The sequence below is a fragment of the Salmo salar genome, chromosome ssa15 (assembly GCF_905237065.1).
Source record: "Salmo salar chromosome ssa15, Ssal_v3.1, whole genome shotgun sequence".
Classification (NCBI taxonomy): domain Eukaryota; kingdom Metazoa; phylum Chordata; class Actinopteri; order Salmoniformes; family Salmonidae; genus Salmo; species Salmo salar.
This window is the reverse complement of record NC_059456.1, coordinates 84,881,898-84,901,228: the sequence shown is the minus strand read 5'-3', so window position 1 is coordinate 84,901,228 and position 19,331 is coordinate 84,881,898. Positions and strand designations below refer to the sequence as shown.

The 19,331-nt window shown below is 40.8% G+C and overlaps 1 protein-coding gene across 9 annotated transcripts in view; it reads left to right on the top strand.

Moving 5' to 3' along the window:
- Positions 1-19,281, top strand: part of LOC106572421 (synaptotagmin-2) — an 89,577-nt gene extending 70,296 nt beyond the window's left edge. For 5 of the 9 annotated variants that reach the window (XM_014146584.2, XM_014146586.2, XM_014146585.2 and 2 more), the window contains 8 exons: positions 2,035-2,265; positions 3,427-3,587; positions 7,103-7,240; positions 7,928-8,095; positions 10,406-10,573; positions 12,047-12,164; positions 12,805-12,938; positions 13,339-19,281. In XM_014146584.2, coding sequence (XP_014002059.2) covers positions 2,061-2,265; positions 3,427-3,587; positions 7,103-7,240; positions 7,928-8,095; positions 10,406-10,573; positions 12,047-12,164; positions 12,805-12,938; positions 13,339-13,554 — 1,308 coding nt within the window. In that variant the 5' untranslated portion in view covers positions 2,035-2,060 and the 3' untranslated portion in view covers positions 13,555-19,281. The remainder of the gene's footprint in view (positions 1-2,034; positions 2,266-3,426; positions 3,588-7,102; positions 7,241-7,927; positions 8,096-10,405; positions 10,574-12,046; positions 12,165-12,804; positions 12,939-13,338) is intronic. The other 4 variants (XM_014146590.2, XM_045696177.1, XM_014146589.2 and 1 more) reach the window with 3 other exon arrangements.
- The last annotated feature ends 50 nt before the right edge of the window (positions 19,282-19,331 follow it).

Genomic DNA, 19,331 nt, shown 5'->3' with positions numbered 1-19,331 from the left:
TGCTATTTATGTTGCCCATATGTATAGTTTCATTGTATGGTATTAGGTAAGATGTTTGTGTTAACTCTGCTGTTGTTATTATTGTACTATTATGTAATACCTGGTTATTAGATACAGTCCTTACCTATTGTGCTATTGCAGTTCTGTTCCATTTTTATTCTCTGTTGTAGTCCATTTAATATGCCTACATTCATCCTGCTCGATTCATTGCATTCCATTTGTATATTCATTATCTGTCTGGTTCTGCAACTTTACAGAACCATCTCCATGTTCATCCCCATGTCCATCCCATGTTCATCTCCATGTTCATCCCCATGTTCATCCCTATGTTCATCCCCATGTTCATCTCCATGTACATCTCCATGTTCATCCCCATGTACATCCCATGTACATCCCCATGTTCATCTCTATGTTCATCCCCATGTCCATCCCATGTACATCCCCATGTCCATCCCATGTTCATCCCCATGTTCATCTCTATGTTCATCCCCATGTTCATCCCCATGTTCATCCCCATGTTCATCTCCATGTACATCTCCATGTTCATCCCATGTTCATCTCTATGTTCATCCCCATGTCCATCCCATGTACATCTCCATGTTCATCCCCATGTTCATCTCTATGTTCATCCCCATGTCCATCCCCATGTACATCCCCATGTTCATCTCTATGTTCATCCCCATGTCCATCCCATGTACATCCCCATGTTCATCTCTATGTACATCCCCATGTCCATCCCCATGTTCATCTCCATGTTCATCCATGAATCCCCATGTTCATCCCTATGTTCATCTCCATGTCCATCCCATGTACATCCCCATGTCCATCCCCATGTACATCCCCATGTTCATCCCCATGTACATCCCCATGTCCATCCCCATGTCCATCCCCATGTTCATCCCCATGTCCATCCCCATGTACATCCCCATGTTCATCCCCATGTTCATCTCCATGTCCATCCCCATGTTCATCTCCATGTCCATCCCCATGTCCATCCCCATGTCCATCCCCATGTTCATCCCCATGTTCATCCCCATGTACATCCCCATGTTCATCCCCATGTTCATCCCCATGTTCATCCCATGTTCATCCCCATGTACATCCCCATGTTCATCCCCATGTTCATCTCCATGTCCATCCCCATGTTCATCCCCATGTTCATCCCCATGTCCATCCCCATGTCCATCCCCATGTTCATCCCATGTCCATCCCCATGTACATCCCCATGTTCATCCCCATGTCCATCCCCATGTCCATCCCCATGTTCATCCCCATGTTCATCCCCATGTACATCCCCATGTACATCCCCATGTCCATCCCCATGTACATCCCCATGTTCATCCCCATGTACATCCCCATGTTCATCCCCATGTTCATCTCCATGTTCATCCCCATGTTCATCTCCATGTACATCCCCATGTACATCCCCATGTTCATCCCCATGTTCATCTCCATGTCCATCCCCATGTACATCCCCATGTTCATCTCCATGTCCATCCCCATGTTCATCTCCATGTACATCCCCATGTTCATCCCCATGTACATCCCCATGTTCATCCCCATGTCCATCCCCATGTACATCCCCATGTTCATCCCCATGTACATCCCCATGTTCATCCCCATGTTCATCCCCATGTTCATCCCCATGTTCATCTCCATGTTCATGCCCATGTACATCCCCATGTTCATCCCCATGTTCATCCCCATGTTCATCTCCATGTTCATGCCCATGTACATCCCCATGTTCATCCCCATGTTCATCTCCATGTTCATCTCCATGTTCATCCCCATGTTCATCTCCATGTTCATCTCCATGTTCATTTCCGCGTTAACTTTTGGGATGCTTTATTCCCCTCTAACCGGGGCGGTGTCAGTGAGTCACAAACCAGTCAAATACTTAGATCCGGGTCACTCTCTTTCACTAGATATAAGCTTACTATGCTTATAATCAATACTTTTGGAGTCCAGAATGTTATGTACCTGTAGGACTCATTTACAACTCTGTGTTAACAGCCCTCTCTCTCTATTCACAAGGACTGTGTGTGGCCTAGCCGTCTAGGATGAAGTGGAACCTGTTCAAGAAGAAGCCTGAAGCCATGGTCGGACCGGAGCCCACTGGGGCCGCTGTCTTAACTGTTGCCCCTGGCCCCGTGGCCTCCACCGCAGCTGACAACTCCACAGAGGCCGTCAAAAACGGCGATTTTGACGACATCAAGAATAAGTTCCTCAATGAGATCGACAAGATCCCATGTGAGTGCCTGTCTGGTGAGAGCCTGGTCTGGACGTTGCACAGTACCTAACACCCAGACCTGTCCAGATGAGATTGCATGACTTTTATTGATAATTACGCTGAACAAAAATATAAACACAACATGTAAAGTGTTAGGCCCATGTTTCATGAGCTGAAATATAAGATCAGAGAAATTTTACATGTGCACAAAAAGCGTATTTCTCTGAAATGTTGTGCACAAATTTGTTTACGTCCCTGTTAGTGAGCATTTATCCTTTGCCAAGATAATCCATCCACCTGACAGATGTGGCATATCAAGAAGCTGATTAAACACATGATCATTGCACTGGTGCACCTTATGCTGGGGACAATAAAAGGCCACTCTAAAATATGCAATTTTGTCACACAATACAATGTTGCAATTGGTATACTGACTGAGGGAATGTCCACCAGAGCTGTGCCAGAGAATTTGATGTTCATTTCTCTACCATAAGCCGCCTGCAACGTTGTTTTCGAGAATTTGGCAGTACATCCAACCGGCCTCACAACCGCAGACCATCGTAGGGGCGAGCGGTTTGAGATGCTCTGGATTGACGTGTACGACAGCGTGTTCCAGTTCCCTCCAATATCTGGCAACTTCGCACAGCCATTGAAGAGGAGTGGGACAACATTCCACAGGCCACAATCAACAACCTGATCAACTCTATGCGAAAGAGATGTGTCGCACTGCATGAGGCAAATGGGGGTCACACCAGATACTGACTGGTTTTCTTATCCACACCCCTACCTTTTTTTAAGGTATCTGTGACCAACAGATGCATATCTGTATTCCCAGTCATGTGAAATCCATAGATTTGAGCCTAATGAATTATTTTCAACTGACTGCTTTCCTTATTTGAACTGTAACTCAGTAAAGTCTTTGACATCGTTGCATGTTGCGTTTGTATTTTTGTTCACTATAGATCTGTTCTCCCCCTGAAGGCATTGACATCCACTTTAGGCCCTGATTATGTATCGATCAGGCGGTATTGTTGCGAATGGCATTCTCTGAAAATCTAATTTGCACCAAATCTAATTGTTAGCTAATTGTTTTTTGTTTGTGTGTGTTTGTGTATGTGTCTGTGTGTGCATATGTGTTTGTGTGTGTGTGTGTGTGTGTGTGTGTGTGTGTGTGTGTGTGTGTGTGTTTATTTTAGTGCCATCATGGGCCATCATCGCCATTGCAGTGGTAGCTGCTACCCTGATTCTCACCTGCTGCTTCTGCATCGTTAAGAAGTGCTGTTGCAAGAAGAAGAAGAACAAGAAGGGCAAGAAAGGGAAGGGTGAAATGGGCATGACGAACATGAAAGGAGGAGAGGTATGTTCAACCCAGGGGGGGTAATTGTATAGTTATAAATCTGAATAAATACATTGTGAACTAACACCCAACTTAAAGCTGTTCTTTATGTAGAATATTTGCCAATAACAGCATAGAGAACCTATTGTCCCATAATTGACAACCACATCACTCAGTGGATGGCATAGTGAAAATAGAGCCATGTCTATCCATTTAGAATTCATAACATTGTATATACTTAGTAAGTCATTTAGCCCAACATTGAACTGTAAAAATCTCTAGAAAATACCCCCCCTTCCTTCTTCATTTCTTGTTGTTATATATTGTATTTGTCAGACATGTTAGTGGTGCTTTCTGTTGTGCTTTGGGACCTGGGTGAAAAATGACACAGCTGAGCTCTTTTGCATGGGGGAATTATACTATTGTTGATGGAATATATAATGCTTACCAATTAGCACAGAATAGCCATGCCAAAATTCTAATTCTAAACAGCCCGTAGCGACATTGTGGGGCTAAATGTTCTACTCTAGTGCATAATCGATCATTTTACAGATTGCATTTTGGTTCAATTGAACATTCTTCAACAACAACAACAGCAATATCCCCAAACTGATAGTTAATTAAAACACAAGGCCCCTAGTTTAGAGCTTGCCTTAGTGGGGTTCTAGCACTGTGTCATTTTTCCTGTCGTTGACTCTGCCTCTGCTCTAATTTCCCTCTATGGTGTCTGCTGTGAGTTCAATCTCTTCCTTTCTCCCTGCTCTCCTCCTTCCTGCTTTGTGTCTTATGTGTGCTCCGTGTATCTTGACTGTGGTGGACTTCTCTGTCTACGGTAGGTCTGACGGCACGAGGCGCCCCTCTCTGGCCGCTCTGTTTAAGCGTAGGGCAGGGGAGAGGTAGGGGGTGGGCTGGGCTTGTGGAAGGGGATTGGCAATTATTACAATGGGTGCTATGGCTTTCTTAGTCTTGCAAGCTTAGGTGCTGTGGGTGCTTGAGGGTGTAGCTATGGGAGCGATTAAGCTGCTTCGCAAGTCCACTGATTTGATATGCTACCGCACCGACTGCCATGATGATGTCTTGAGTATCCATGAAGAGGTTGCAATTTTGGGCAAAAGATAAAACAAACAAACTATAAGACCTCTGAAAGTGGAAATGTTTTAAATGTTTTTGAAATGAACGTGGAACTCATCCTACGGTTGAGCCTCTGAATGATGACGAGTGCACTGAGGCAACCCACTAGAGATCACTAACATGCATGTGCAAAGGGTGAGGTTGGCTATTGTCAAATAATGGGGGAAACTTTACCCACTGAGATTTTTGAACATGTTTCCACAATCGAATTACCTAATGAAGCACATTATTGTTCATAGTCTCTTACAGTAACTATAATACTAGTCTTTTCCATGCTTTCAGTGTGAAATTCATACATAATTTCTACGTCATAAATTCAGCTGTGCAAACATGCTCAGAGATCAAGGTGAGACAAAGTGGTTTGTATCTCTTGGCAAAGACCAACACAAGCCTTTTCAGAAGGTATCATTGAATGGCCACAACTTGACATGAGAGTAACTATCCTGGATGACCCACGATGATGCTGACCAATTAGGTTATAATCAACATTTCCCTTTCTCCCTGGAGCAGTGGTGTTAGTGGAAAAGAACGGGGTCAGAAAGTTTGCTTACTGGTAATAATGTGAGCCACGTTTGAATTCTCTTTAGACTGCATGATTCAAATTTAAACCCTGGTACTTCAATTGGCTGCCTACAGTTTGATTTCAGAATTCCTTGCAGAATGTGGGCTCACAAATGAAAAGTTATTGTAGTTTTGATGATGGGGACATACTTTTGAACATGCCTTCCTGTAATCTTTGAATCCCACTGCATGTATGGTATGATTTAGACTGGAGGGTTCCAAAAGGTTTCTTTGGCTGTCCCCATAGGAGAACCCTTTTTGGTTCCAGGTAGAACGCTTTTTGGTTCCAGGTAGAACCTACATGAAATCCCAAAAAGTTTTTCAAAGGGTCCTCCTTTGGGGACAGCCGAAGAACCCTTTAAGGTTCTAGAAAGCACTTTTTTTTTCTAAGAGTGTACACAGAATTTTTCAGGATTGCAAAGCATGCAATCTTGACTAACAAAATATTACTGACATTGATACATTACTTTAATGCATATCAGGAGTCATTATTGAGACTATAGGAGACTGAAAACAACTGAATCATTTCATTCACATTATATAAAGACTACTGTATTTTCCTGCATTGATTGACCTGGCATGCTCGAATGTAAAGCATTTACCGCAACAAATGTACAGAATGCCACTATAAGGAGATGGTGAGTGTGTGTGTGTGTGTTTGTGTTTGTGTTTGCACGTGTGTTTGAAGAGTGGGTGAGTTTTTCTGCAAGCCTGCATGCGAGAGCTTTTGCGTGTGAGAGTGTGCGGGCGTGCATGTGTGCTTACGTGTGCTTGTTGTTGGTTAAATGTTTGCTCAGTAGATGTGAGGTATATTAAGTATGTAAGGCTGTGTATGCAAGGGTGAATATAGTATGTAGAATATAGTGTGTCTGTGTGAATGTGTTAGTAATTGGGTGGGTGTGTGTGTGTGAATGGTGTCTTGGTTTTAGAATACAACATAGAATGAGCTGCAGTCTGCCCCGGCTCTGCGATAAATAGCATGGCCCTACTAATTGACATTATTGAGTAATGTACAGTATGTGTCGTGGACAATATAAAAGAAATGCATTAGAAGGTAGGTAAAAAATCCCTTAAAAGGGTCAGTAATTCTACAATGATGTCATGGTTAGCTATTTGGCTAATTATATTATCATATGAGCTGACACTGGGATTTGTAAATGTTCCTTATAACTAGAGATACTGTACAATACATCTGTAACACGCAATGTGTATTAGCAGGAGTTATTAGCTCATATCTGCTGTAGATTAGTGTCGATTTTTCAGTAATGAAAGTAATTACGATGATTATGTCAGTGGAGGTGTAATCTTAGACAGTAATAGTGCAAACAGATTTTTGGGAGGTTGGAGTGCAGTTACGGCAACAAGGACAAAACAGAATACAAGCATTATATTGTTTCTGTAGACTTTGACACAAACCTTTATCAATGTCAAAATGCCAGGAGGAACAAAAACATTTGTCCTGTCTGGGGCTAACCCCGTAGCAAACCTCGACTACATCTTGACTGTTTTACTGTCCTTTTTTTCCTTTTTACATTCAGTATACTTATCTCTTTCTATGTTATGTCAATGAATATACAGTAAACAATTAATTATGAATATAGAGTGTGAAAGAAAAATGGTGTCACTCAAGGAATGGTGAAATCAAGTCATGTTGCAACCAAGGTGATCGATGAAAAGATGTGCACTAGTAACATCTGGGTAAGCAAGCATTGGGAAAGTGGCAGGTAGATGGCTGCCGTGACTAACCAGACTGCTGAAGAAGAATCTATAGGTGTTTTTGACTCTTTGTTCAAATATCTGACGCCCACTCTGCCCCCTCCCCCTCCTCCCCCTTGTCATTCCAGAAACAGGACGATGATGATTATGATGAAGATGATGCTGAGACTGGTATGACTGGAGACGAGAAAGAGGAAGAGGTGAAGGAGAAAGAAAAGCTTGGGAAGCTTCAGTATTCCATAGATTACGACTTCCAGGACAACAAGGTGGGTGTTTTGACTTGAGCAGATGGCTTTCTGATGACCCCGGAGCTTAATAAATAGACACATTTACTGTGCTGGAAAAAAGACAAAACAAAGCTAACTGCCTAAGCCTCTAGTCCAAGGTAGTTTTCCACATGACGGCTTTCAAAGGCAATGGACTTTTGCCATTTGCTGAGAGTTTTCTATCTTTCAGAAATGCAGTTTGAGTTGATCCAAAAGCCAAGGACAGCTGTAAATGTGAATTTGCTGACACTAAAGGATTGATACAATCCATTGTTCTACGGTTATGCTTTCAAGATCAAATCAGTCAAACTTTTACAAAGATTCCATTCCTTGTTTGTGTTATATATGCAGCGTATGAATGGATTTCCTTGACCTGTTATGCAGCATTTGCTCCGTCATCATACTCTTCTGTGGAGAATATCTTTGTTCACTGATACTTTGAGGAGCAAAGGCAGACAGACAGACCTCACCACACCAAAGCATCTTTATCATGTTCATCGTAATGTGTTATACAAGCATAAAGTAAGGGCTTTCTTTGATCTGTTCAAAGAAACATCTGTTCAAAGAACTGTGGGTTGTCTCTGTGGAACTGTGCGAGGACACTGTCTGGGTACATTGAAGCTGATTGACTGACCCATGCATAGAGCAAATTGACTGACCCTTTTACCCTTGACCTCTGACCCCTAGCTCACAGTGGGCCTCCTCCAAGCAGCTGATCTCCTCTCCATGGACAGCGGCGGCACTTCTGACCCCTATGTCAAGGTCTATGTCCTCCCAGACAAGAAGAAGCATTTTACCACCAAGGTGCACAAGAAGACGCTGAACCCTACCTTCAATGAGACCTTTGTTTTCAAGGTAGGCTACTGTATCTCTCTCTGTCTCTCTGTCTCTGTCTCTCTTTCTCTCTCTTCTATAACATGTATCAGAATTATAAAGATAATTCTAATAGACCTAAGCTGTGATGGATGGCCAGACCATAACTCCTGCCAGACAGCCAGTTACCCAAAGCCTGATGCATTAGCTATGCTCTCTCTCTCTCTTCTGATCCATCCACTGAGCTGGTATTCAGATAACACCTCATAACAGAGATTCCACAGTCCACTGCAGACTCCCTGCATCTGATATCAACTAGCCTCCACCACTGAATCTCCTCGGCCGTTAATAGAGTCAGAGCCTTGACTTGCATTTGTAGATGCTCAGATGCATTTCCTTAAAACAATCTCTAATTTGTTTAATAACATTTCGGACATGTACTGTACATCATAAATCCCTATCGTATAAAGCCATCTTATAAATTGAATTTATATGGTCATATCTGAAGTTCAAAGAAATGATTCAATATTGCATTTCAAAGAATGAATTACAAACTATTCTTCAGATATTGTGTAACTACTGTCTAATGTATACGGTGTATATTAGACTGTATTCCATCAAGTATAAATAGCCTCAAGCTTCCCATTGTCAGAATCTAATTAAAGCTACAATCTGTTCCCATGTGCTTTCATTTATGTTATTTTAATTTTATGTTCGTGTCTCTCTCTGTGTGTGTGTGTGTGTGTGTGTGTGTGTGTCTCTCTCTCTCTCTCTCTCTCTGTGTGTGTGTGTGTGTGTGTGTGTGTGTGCATCTGTGTGCATTCGAAAGAGAGCAGCAATATAGACTAGTCTAGCTGGAGAATGCGATTGGAAATCAGAGCTTGGCCAGTGATAAAGCATAGCAATAGAAACCTCAGAGCTGACCTGAGCAGAGCAGAGGAGGGGATAAGAGGGATGGCAATCCAGTTAAAGGAGAACGCCACCTCCCTCCCTCCTGTCTGAGTGCTGACACAGCTCTATGAGAAAGGGATCAAACCTGCTATACCTTCCCAAGGACAGGACAGGACTGTACTGTTCAGTTCTGCTGTGGGAGCAGCGCACTATGCAGGCGGATTCTGGCCCTCTGTTCCTCTTCTCCCACTAATCATCCCACACGCCCATAACTCCTCTGGGGACAGATAGAGCTTCTGCTCCCAGTGCAGGGAAATACAGCCCAGACCCATTCTAGCGATGTCCAGAGAGGTCCAAGATACTCTGTTCTCATTTAATGGCTATTCATATTCAGGTTTCTGTATACACCTCCAAATTGTGAGATTCTTTGGATACTGCATACAACTATTTGTGCATGTCTGGCTCTGATCATTCATGGTCAATGTATGTATATCAGGTCAAAATAATGCTATGGTTGTTCCACCAATTCGGTGCCTTTTGAGAAGTGTAACTTGTCACGCCCGCTCCCCCTCTCTGGCGCTCGAGGGCGCCAGGCTGCCCATCATTACGCACTCCTGTCACCATCGTTACGCGCATCAGTGCTTCATTGGACTCACCTGGACTCCATCACTTTATTGATTGCCTCCTCTATATCTGTCTATTCCTCAGCTTGATCCCTGTGTCAGCACTAATGTCGTTATGTTTCCCTTGTCCAGACACTGTCCGTGTTTTGTTTCATGTCTGTTATTTACTAACTATTCACTCCCTGTACATGCTTCTTGTCTCCCTGAGTCTGTCCTCACATAACTTTGTCAGACAAAAATGTTTGATTTCACCTACTCTTAACATTTTGTCATAAAGAGCACATGGTCAACTTCATAAAAAAAAATCCCATCTCAAGAGGTTAAATAAAAATGTACTTTAGAAAGTGCCTATTAAGTGCAAATTAAAGAAACAGGGTTGACGATTTCACCTTAAGTCAGCCATAAATCCCTTGTGATGACGGGAATGGAAACTTGTTGTGTGCAACAGGGAGTGGAAATTCAATGAAACCTTAAAAAAGTTGAAGTGTTAAAAAATGTCTAACCTGTCTATCTGTGGGTAACAGGGTTGGCGTGTCATGCTCGACCCGCTCAGTTTTCCACCACAAAACCCCAGAAAATGTCCAAATACAGTAGAACCAGCTCATCTGCTTTTACACTATGATTTTACTATTATATGTTTAATCTTTCTTTTGGAAACAATATTTAAAAAGGAATAGTTTCACCATATTACAATTGAGAGTTCAGTTCACGTAACATGGTTGACCTTAAAATGAGGGGCAGACTAAATTCATCACTAATCACATTAGAGAGGCTTCAGAGGCTAATATTTATAAAAGAAAGTGATATTAATGTTGATGGGGTTTTTGATGTTTTTCAGATTCCATTCCAAGAGATGGGTGGCAAGACTTTGGTCATGCAGGTATTTGACTTTGACCGCTTCTCTAAGCATGACGTCATTGGAGAGGTAAAACTACCCTTGCACAAACTGGACCTGGCCCAGCCATTGGAGGAGTGGAGGGACCTGGACAGTGCAGAGAAAGAAGAGGTAAAATGTTGAAGACCATCACCCCACTTTTATTCAGTCCTTTGAAATACGTATCGCGTTGTACAGTTCAGAACGATGTTCATCCTTGTAGTGTGAATGGTTCCCTATATTTAGTGCTGCTTAGTGTGAATGGTTCCCTATAATTAGTGCTGCTTAGTGTGAATGGTTCCCTATATTTAGGTGTTGCTTAGTGTGAATGGTTCCCTATATTTAGGTGTTGCTTAGTGTGAATGGTTCCCTATATTTAGGTGTTGCTTAGTGTGAATGGTTCCCTATATTTAGGTGTTGCTTAGTGTGAATGGTTCCCTATATTTAGGTGTTGCTTAGTGTGAATGGTTCCCTATATGTAGTGTTGCTTAGTGTGAATGGTTCCCTATATGTAGTGTTGCTTAGTGTGAATGGTTCCCTATATTTAGGTGTTGCTTAGTGTGAATGGTTCCCTATATTTAGGTGTTGCTTAGTGTGAATGGTTCCCTATATTTAGGTGTTGCTTAGTGTGAATGGTTCCCTATATTTAGTGCTGCTTAGTGTGAATGGTTCCCTATAATTAGTGCTGCTTAGTGTGAATGCTTCCCTATATTTAGGTGTTGCTTAGTGTGAATGGTTCCCTATATTTAGGTGTTGCTTAGTGTGAATGGTTCCCTATATTTAGGTGTTGCTTAGTGTGAATGGTTCCCTATATTTAGGTGTTGCTTAGTGTGAATGGTTCCCTATATGTAGTGTTGCTTAGTGTGAATGGTTCCCTATATGTAGTGTTGCTTAGTGTGAATGGTTCCCTATATTTAGGTGTTGCTTAGTGTGAATGGTTCCCTATATTTAGTGTTGCTTAGTGTGAATGCTTCCCTATATTTAGGTGTTGCTTAGTGTGAATGGTTCCCTATATTTAGTGCTGCTTAGTGTGAATGGTTCCCTATATTTAGGTGTTGCTTAGTGTGAATGGTTCCCTATATTTAGTGTTGCTTAGTGTGAATGGTTCCCTATATGTAGTGTTGCTTAGTGTGAATGGTTCCCTATATTTAGTGTTGCTTAGTGTGAATGGTTCCCTATATGTAGTGTTGCTTAGTGTGAATGGTTCCCTATATTTAGGTGTTGCTTAGTGTGAATGGTTCCCTATATTTAGTGTTGCTTAGTGTGAATGGTTCCCTATATTTAGGTGTTGCTTAGTGTGAATGGTTCCCTATATTTAGGTGTTGCTTAGTGTGAATGGTTCCCTATATTTAGTGCCGCTTAGTGTGAATGGTTCCCTATATTTAGTGCTGCTTAGTGTGAATGGTTCCCTATATTTAGTGTTGCTTAGTGTGAATGGTTCCCTATATTTAAGTGTTGCTTAGTGTGAATGGTTCCCTATATTTAGGTGTTGCTTAGTGTGAACGGAGGACATGCACACAATGAGGATGAACATTGAGGAGGAATATTATTAGATTGAACAAGTTTTGCTCTCCCCTTTACCCTCTTCTCCCATCCCACACGCAGCAAGAGAAGCTGGGAGATATCTGCATCTCTCTGCGCTACGTGCCCACTGCTGGGAAACTTACCATCTGCATCCTGGAGGCCAAGAACCTCAAGAAGATGGACGTGGGAGGACTGTCAGGTAAAATATGGAAACATAATGATCACTGTGAATAAAACAATGGAACAGATGAACAGTGGAGTTTAAGCCGCCCATATAGTATCTCCCATATCCTGGCTCAATGTCCTCCCCTTGGTCAAGGTCAACGAGGCAATACCTCTATTCAAACAGTACGACACCCAAATCTATATTCCCAAATCTATATTAATACAGCTATTTCAGAGTGTTTCTTTGTGCATTATTCTGTGGTAAAGGCTAGGCTATATAACATGAAATAGGATCCAGTAAAACCTTGTGAACCGACCATATGATTTTGATCTGTATGGTGAGCTGCTGTAGGCTACATTGCAAGGGGCCATTCAGTTTGCGCTCACATGCTGACTCTGATGTACCCACGACTCTTCACTCCCTTCAGCTAAACTGCACTGCAACCATCTGCTGGCAGTTTACTGCATTACAACCACTGCTGAGTTCCTTTTGTTACTGGAGCCCTGATGGTAATGAAGTATTGTGTTTTAATGACTGAACTCTGCTGAAACAATGTGACAGGGGCAATAAGATACATCTATTAAATTACATAATGTCTGTTAATCCCAATAGTGAGTCTGATACCAGGCCTGTTTTAATACCTGGCTGTGTGTATCAATCCCTCTGTGTGCAGATCCCTATGTGAAGATCAACTTGATGCAGAACGGTAAGCGTCTGAAGAAGAAGAAGACCACGGTGAAGAAGAACACTCTGAATCCATACTACAACGAGTCCTTCAGCTTTGAGATCCCTATTGAGCAGATGCAGGTAGTGTACAGCTTTGAACAAAACGCTCAAAGACAGACACACGCACACACGCACGCACGCACGCACGCACGCACGCACGCACGCACGCACGCACGCACGCACGCACACACACACACACACACACACACACACACACACACACACACACACACACACACACACACACACACACACACACACACATACCTGACTGCAGCACAGCCATGCTAAAACCAGAATGAATCATGCCCCCTTGTGTATCCTTGAATTAGCTGATGTAAGAGCGTACAGCTGGGAGGGGACAAAGTACCAAAGGCATACATACTGTACACCATGGAATTACAATTCAATTATGCAATTATATTCTGTACGATCTTTCTAAATGTCAATAATATAACACTTGCTTTTTCTCATTCCCTAGAAAATCCAAGCTGTGGTCACAGTGCTGGATTATGACAAGATCGGTAAAAACGATGCCATCGGGAAGATCTGGGTGGGCAGCAAGGCGACTGGCACCCAGCTGAAGCACTGGTCCGACATGCTGGCCAACCCTCGCCGCCCCATCGCCCAGTGGCATCCACTGCAGCCCGAGGAGGAGATTGATGCTTCGCTGGCAGCCCTGAACGCCAAGAAGTAAACCCCTCTACCCACTAACACCCATACCCAAACCTACCCATCCTCCTCACCCCTGGTCCTACACATCTCCCAATACTACATTCCAAACCAACACACCAACCAATTCTACACCCTATACCACAAAAGATACCTACCTATATCCCAATTGACATGATCAAAAAATTATAGGAAAAAAAAGCATCATTCCAGTCACAAGATCACTCAATTGATGTTTATATTGGGGTTGCAGTTAGTTACATTGCGTCATGAGGATAGGAGCCTAGAGTGTGAAAACAGCGGTCCAATGTGATGGAGGATTAGGGAAGTAAAACCACACATTCACTCATTTTGTACCTTTTCATCCCCTCCCCTTAGAGACACCGTTGCTTCAATACTGCTTAATACTTAAAATGCTTTATACTGCCATGTAATAGAGGAAAAACACAAGCAGGTTCATTCCTTGGGTGTATTGTTGCACCATGCTCCACACCTGCCAGTTACTTACTTACTACATACTAGATACGATTCCATTAGTTTGAACTACATTCCTAGAGTTGGGTAAAGAGTAGAGATAGACAATATCCAGTTACCCCACACTGTTAACACACTGCCTTTTTGATTATTAGCTCATCTGCTCACCCATATTCTCAGGTACACTGAGAGAAAACTCAAACTTCATGCCTTTTTTTCTAAACGGGTTGTTATTCAAAATGCTCCGCAACATGATCAGAGAATAATGTTTTTGATGATTTTAAAATCTCAGTCTGGTGCTGGATTGGTTTATTTTTCCATAATCTAAGACTAGTCTAAATGTATCACTGAAAAGGCAACAGGAGAGTCTCTCGAGTGTCTCTCAATAACACCGTTTGTGGCTGTCAGTCAACAGAGTTGAGATGTGAAATATATTTAGGATAAAGGGACCATGAGCCACTGTAAGTGTCTACCATGGCCTATGCTGGGAAAGCATGCAAGAGAAAGAATATCTGTGTGGAAACTCCAAGGACTGAATGGAAGGTCCCATTCAGTCCTTGGAGTTTCCGCACAGATATTTCTCTCTCTTGCATGCTTTCCCAACATGGGCCATGATAGACACTTACATGCATGCAAGAGAGAGCATATCTGTGAGAATATCTTTGTGGAAACTCCAAGGACTGAATGGGACCCTGGTTGACACAATGTTGTTTGTCAGGTGTCTATTCTACTGCCTGCAATCTACCACCTTCCCCTCCAATGCCTCCACTATTTAGGATCTATCTCCCTGTTCAGTGCTACTGCCATTAGTCATGGACTCACAACAAGGATTTCACTTGTTCAAACGAATCCCTGTATTCGTCTTACAGTCATAAAGGAGACAAGCCTTCCAAGTAATGAAATAAGCAATTCTCAACTACCAGGGACGCCTTCCAATTAGCTGTGTTGTTTTTTTCTCACCCTGTTCTTTTCAATGTCGAACTATTTTATTCCTCAAGCACTTTAAATCAAAATGTTCTGTTCTAATTCTACTCTCCGAAAACCAGAGATTTAACAATTTATTTTATGATGAATAATTTCTGGTAAAAAAGCAAGAGAGTGAATTTATGAGTGAATCATTATTTTTGTAGTTTTGTTTGATCATTTTAACCTTGTTTTTCTTGTGAATGCACTTTGATTGCTCTGAGACAATTGTTGTTGTTAAGTTTGATTGAAAGGATAAGATCTGGAAGGTTCCCGTTTTGTGTATGTTATACACAGATTACCAAAGTGCTGAATCTAATTGCACTATACTGGATATCTCTGTGTTACGTGGTTATAGATTGTTCTTTGATCTAGGGCGTTTTTGTGATGAGATGTCGTGACTTTTAGTCAGGTCACATATTCCAAAGTCTTCTGATTGGGAATAAGACACATTTCAATTAAATGCTGTTCCTCAGATCCTTTGCTGAATAAGTGATTTTACATTTTGACTTTCTCTTGAGATAAATTTGAGTATAAAACTGATCATATGACTGAATTAAATTGACAATTAAAAAATGTAAAAGTCGTAGCAAAATGCCATTAGACTTTCGAGCCACACTAGTAATTTAATGGGACATGAACTGTCTCTGTGCACCATCTTGTTCCAAACAACAAAATATTACAAAGCAAAACAATGTATTTCAAGGACGGCAAAAAGTACTTGATTGTGTTGAAGAACAAGCAAAGCAGTTTAATGTTTTAACAGTTTGACAACTTTTATACTTTTGGGAATTACAGTAGTGAATGTTGGTTAATGTATTGCTTTTCTCTATTGGACAACCATATCTTTATGTATATGTCCAGTAGGGGTCAGATTAGTTATGTTTTATATTTAATTTGATTTAGTTTCTTCTATATGTTCAAAAAGCAACACTAAAGAAAAGACAAAATGCAAGCAATCAAACAACCCATCGGTGTGTAGTTTTGCCTATATACATAGTTCATACAGGTTGATACTGCATGTTTCTACAAAATACTGTACAAAAGAGCATGTTTTAGAGATTAAGCAAAAATATCTTGTGTACGTATGTGGGTGTCATTTGTCATTTTAATACTGTAACACAATGCAGGAAAAAAGATACACTGTATATTTTCTAAATTAAACAAATATGTATTTATTTTCCATGAATGGGTTATTGGAGAGAATGTCATAATATATTAGAATAATATGATTCTGTCCATGCCTAAACTTTTAAGCAAGTTTGTCGTCAAGTACTGTGTGTGAGTTCATGTCGGATAAAAATGTAGCCGCATGCTTGCTATCTAAATCCTTGTGATTTATTTGGATTGATTATAATTTATTTCAAATGTATTTATTTATGTACTTATTTCTTTGTTCATACATTGTTTCCTTTGAGATTATTTAAATCTATGTTGGTCTTCTTGACAAATATCAGTCATTGTAGAGGAGCTCCAAGTTCAAGAAATACAGCTATTCCAAAGTGGAACTCTTCAATGATCAATGCCATTGCTGAAACGTTTCCACCATTTGGTTAAAAAGACAAGAAAAAAGATAAACCTGATCTTTGGACAAACATGTATTACAAGCCTACTATTTAGGATGCTAAAGAGCCCACCAGAACTGAATCCACACACCTCCACACAGGACATAAAGCTTGGAGTCCCCTACTGTACATTCAACTTTTTGGGGGGAGTTTTACTTTGCGTTGGTTTAATGACCTGACACCCTTTGCAATTATATGTATTTTACAGTGCTTATTACACAAATATATGTGTATGTGTATACAGATAGTTGAATTAGATAAAAACTAAAGCCATAATACTCAAGCACTAACTCTTTAGAGCTCTGCTGTATAACTAGTTATTGATTTGTAAAAAAAAAAAATAATAACACTTCTTAATCTTCCTAGGTCAGTGTTTCTCATGTACATTCTGTTCAGAACTCTGTACTCATCTAGATTCTAGAAGGCAAAATATTGAGCACTGAGAGCAGTTGTGAGTTTAGTAGAGTGGATGTGATTTTGTTTTCTACTTTGAAGATGTTAAAGCTGTCTTTATTTTATATATGTGTAGCTAATATATTCCAGTGGTGTAATTTGTATATGCCTTGTTTTGATAGTATGAATCATGATTCTTCTTATCTCACAAGATGTTATCAAAAATACCTGAAGAAGTCATCCAGAACATTTAAATTATTGAAATGTGAGTGTCAGGCTGGTCTGTTGGTGATCCTTGGGCTGAGTGCAATTCATTTAGGACCCTGACTGCGATGTATGGATCCCTCTATTTTCATCCACAGTGGCTTTACAGACATGACATAACATTGTGATGAAAGTTATGGCAGAAATATCTATCTATCTTGTAACAATGCCATGTCTCAGCATTATTGTCTGATCAACATATGTTGCGTTCATGGTAAACAGGAAAGTTAAGATGAATAATCTACAGTCTAATCTTAGCCACTTTGATGGAAACCAGCTGTTTCAAGTCAACAATTCCTCTAATAGCAACACTATTGAAATAATAATCATAGTGTTGTTTGATGTTTGCAACAATTTTATAATGGGATCATTGATATTGCTTCTCAATGTCACAATCAACCTTTTGAACTGTGACCAAACCGATGCACATGGAACTTCATCCAGTTGACGAGTTCAGTGTCTTTACAAAATACTGCCAGTATATCCATCTATATTTACAATTCCATGAAATCATCATCAGTAATCTGTTTGAATCTATTTCAGAGCCCAAATAATTCCACTGATGCCGATGCAGGTTAGATGATAAAATAACTGTGATTAAAGGGTCAAATATAGCACATTTTTATTAAAAATAGTTGATTGTTTCAATGCGTTTTACACTGCCACGGTCATTGGACAGTTCGCTATATGGGGAAAAAGACTGACAACTGTGTGTTTGTGTGTATGTATGTATGTTACAAGAACAAAAAGCATAGGCCCTTTATAAAGTTAGAGGTTGCAGTGCTAAAACACAGTACTACTGCAACTTACTATACCTAAACGTATATATCTGCATGCCCAGAATACATAAACCGTTCTTAAGTGTACATTTAAGTGGTGATGAAAATAATTAACAAAGATGTTTTTATTTACAATGGTTTAAAATGTTGATATTATAGGATGACCTATTTTTTTGAAAGCCTAACTTGATATATCTACGTTATGCACAACTGCTTTAGAAACTAACTGCAGGCTATATTTCAGCGGGGAAGAAATAATGGATTGAGAGCACGATGATTCACACACTACATTCTACAGTTCTGTTGTACTACTAGCTGTTTTATTTCTATCAGGCTTTTTAAATTAGTTATTCAAGTACTTCATAAAAAAGGCCAATGTGATTTTCAAAGGGATACCCTCCAAACTAGAACATCATATCAAATCAAATTGTATTTGTCACATGCTTCGTCAACAAAAGGTGGAGACTTACAGGGAAATGTTTTCTTACAGGCCCTTCCCAACAATGCAGAGAGAGAGAAAATAGAGAAATAACAGAAAAGTCATACAACTTCCATGTCAATAATGTGTTAAGGAGTGTCTCAGTTGGCCTCGGTCACTCACCACCTAACAGTGTGTTCTCCTGTCTCTGTTTGTGTTGCTCGCTTTGTGTTTTCTCTTTCTACTGTAATAATCACTAGGTTGGTCTTGTGTTTCTATTGTATTATATTTAGAATGCAAAACTGCATTAGGACCAATGGAAAAGACAATGATTGAACTTTTCCACCATGAATTCAGTTTTTCTGTCTTAGCATTAATGTGCTGTTGTTGTGGAACTGGACTCGCTGGGGGCTCCTTTGGATCCAGAATGATACGGATTTTCAGAGGAACGTCGTCCATCGCGTTTACAACATGGATATATATACTACCAAAACATGGAGAATAGTACCAACCCTCTCTCTTGAACTCTTCCTTCACTTCTCATTTTCCATACTACAATTGCATTCCAAAATACTTTTTTCTCCTCTCTTTCTCCTCATCTTCTTTTTAAGCCTCAGAGGACCATGAGATTGCGTGTCCTCTGGCTGTGTTTCTTCGTGTCTTAGTGTTGTGGTGCGCGTGTTCATGTCAGTACTTGTGCCTACTGTGGATCGCATGCTTTAGCCCTTGACTGGACACAAAACGTTGCTCCTATACAAACTGCCCACGGCCCGTCAGTGGATGAGCATCGAGTATCCTTGTAAAGTTATCGAGGGAACCAAATAACTCAATACAGATCTATCATAAGTGTTACCAGCTCTGTAAGAAACAAATAGGAAATAAAGGCCTTTTAATAAGCTTGGACTCATGTATTGTCTGTGCATCATGGCTCTATTCTTTATTCTGT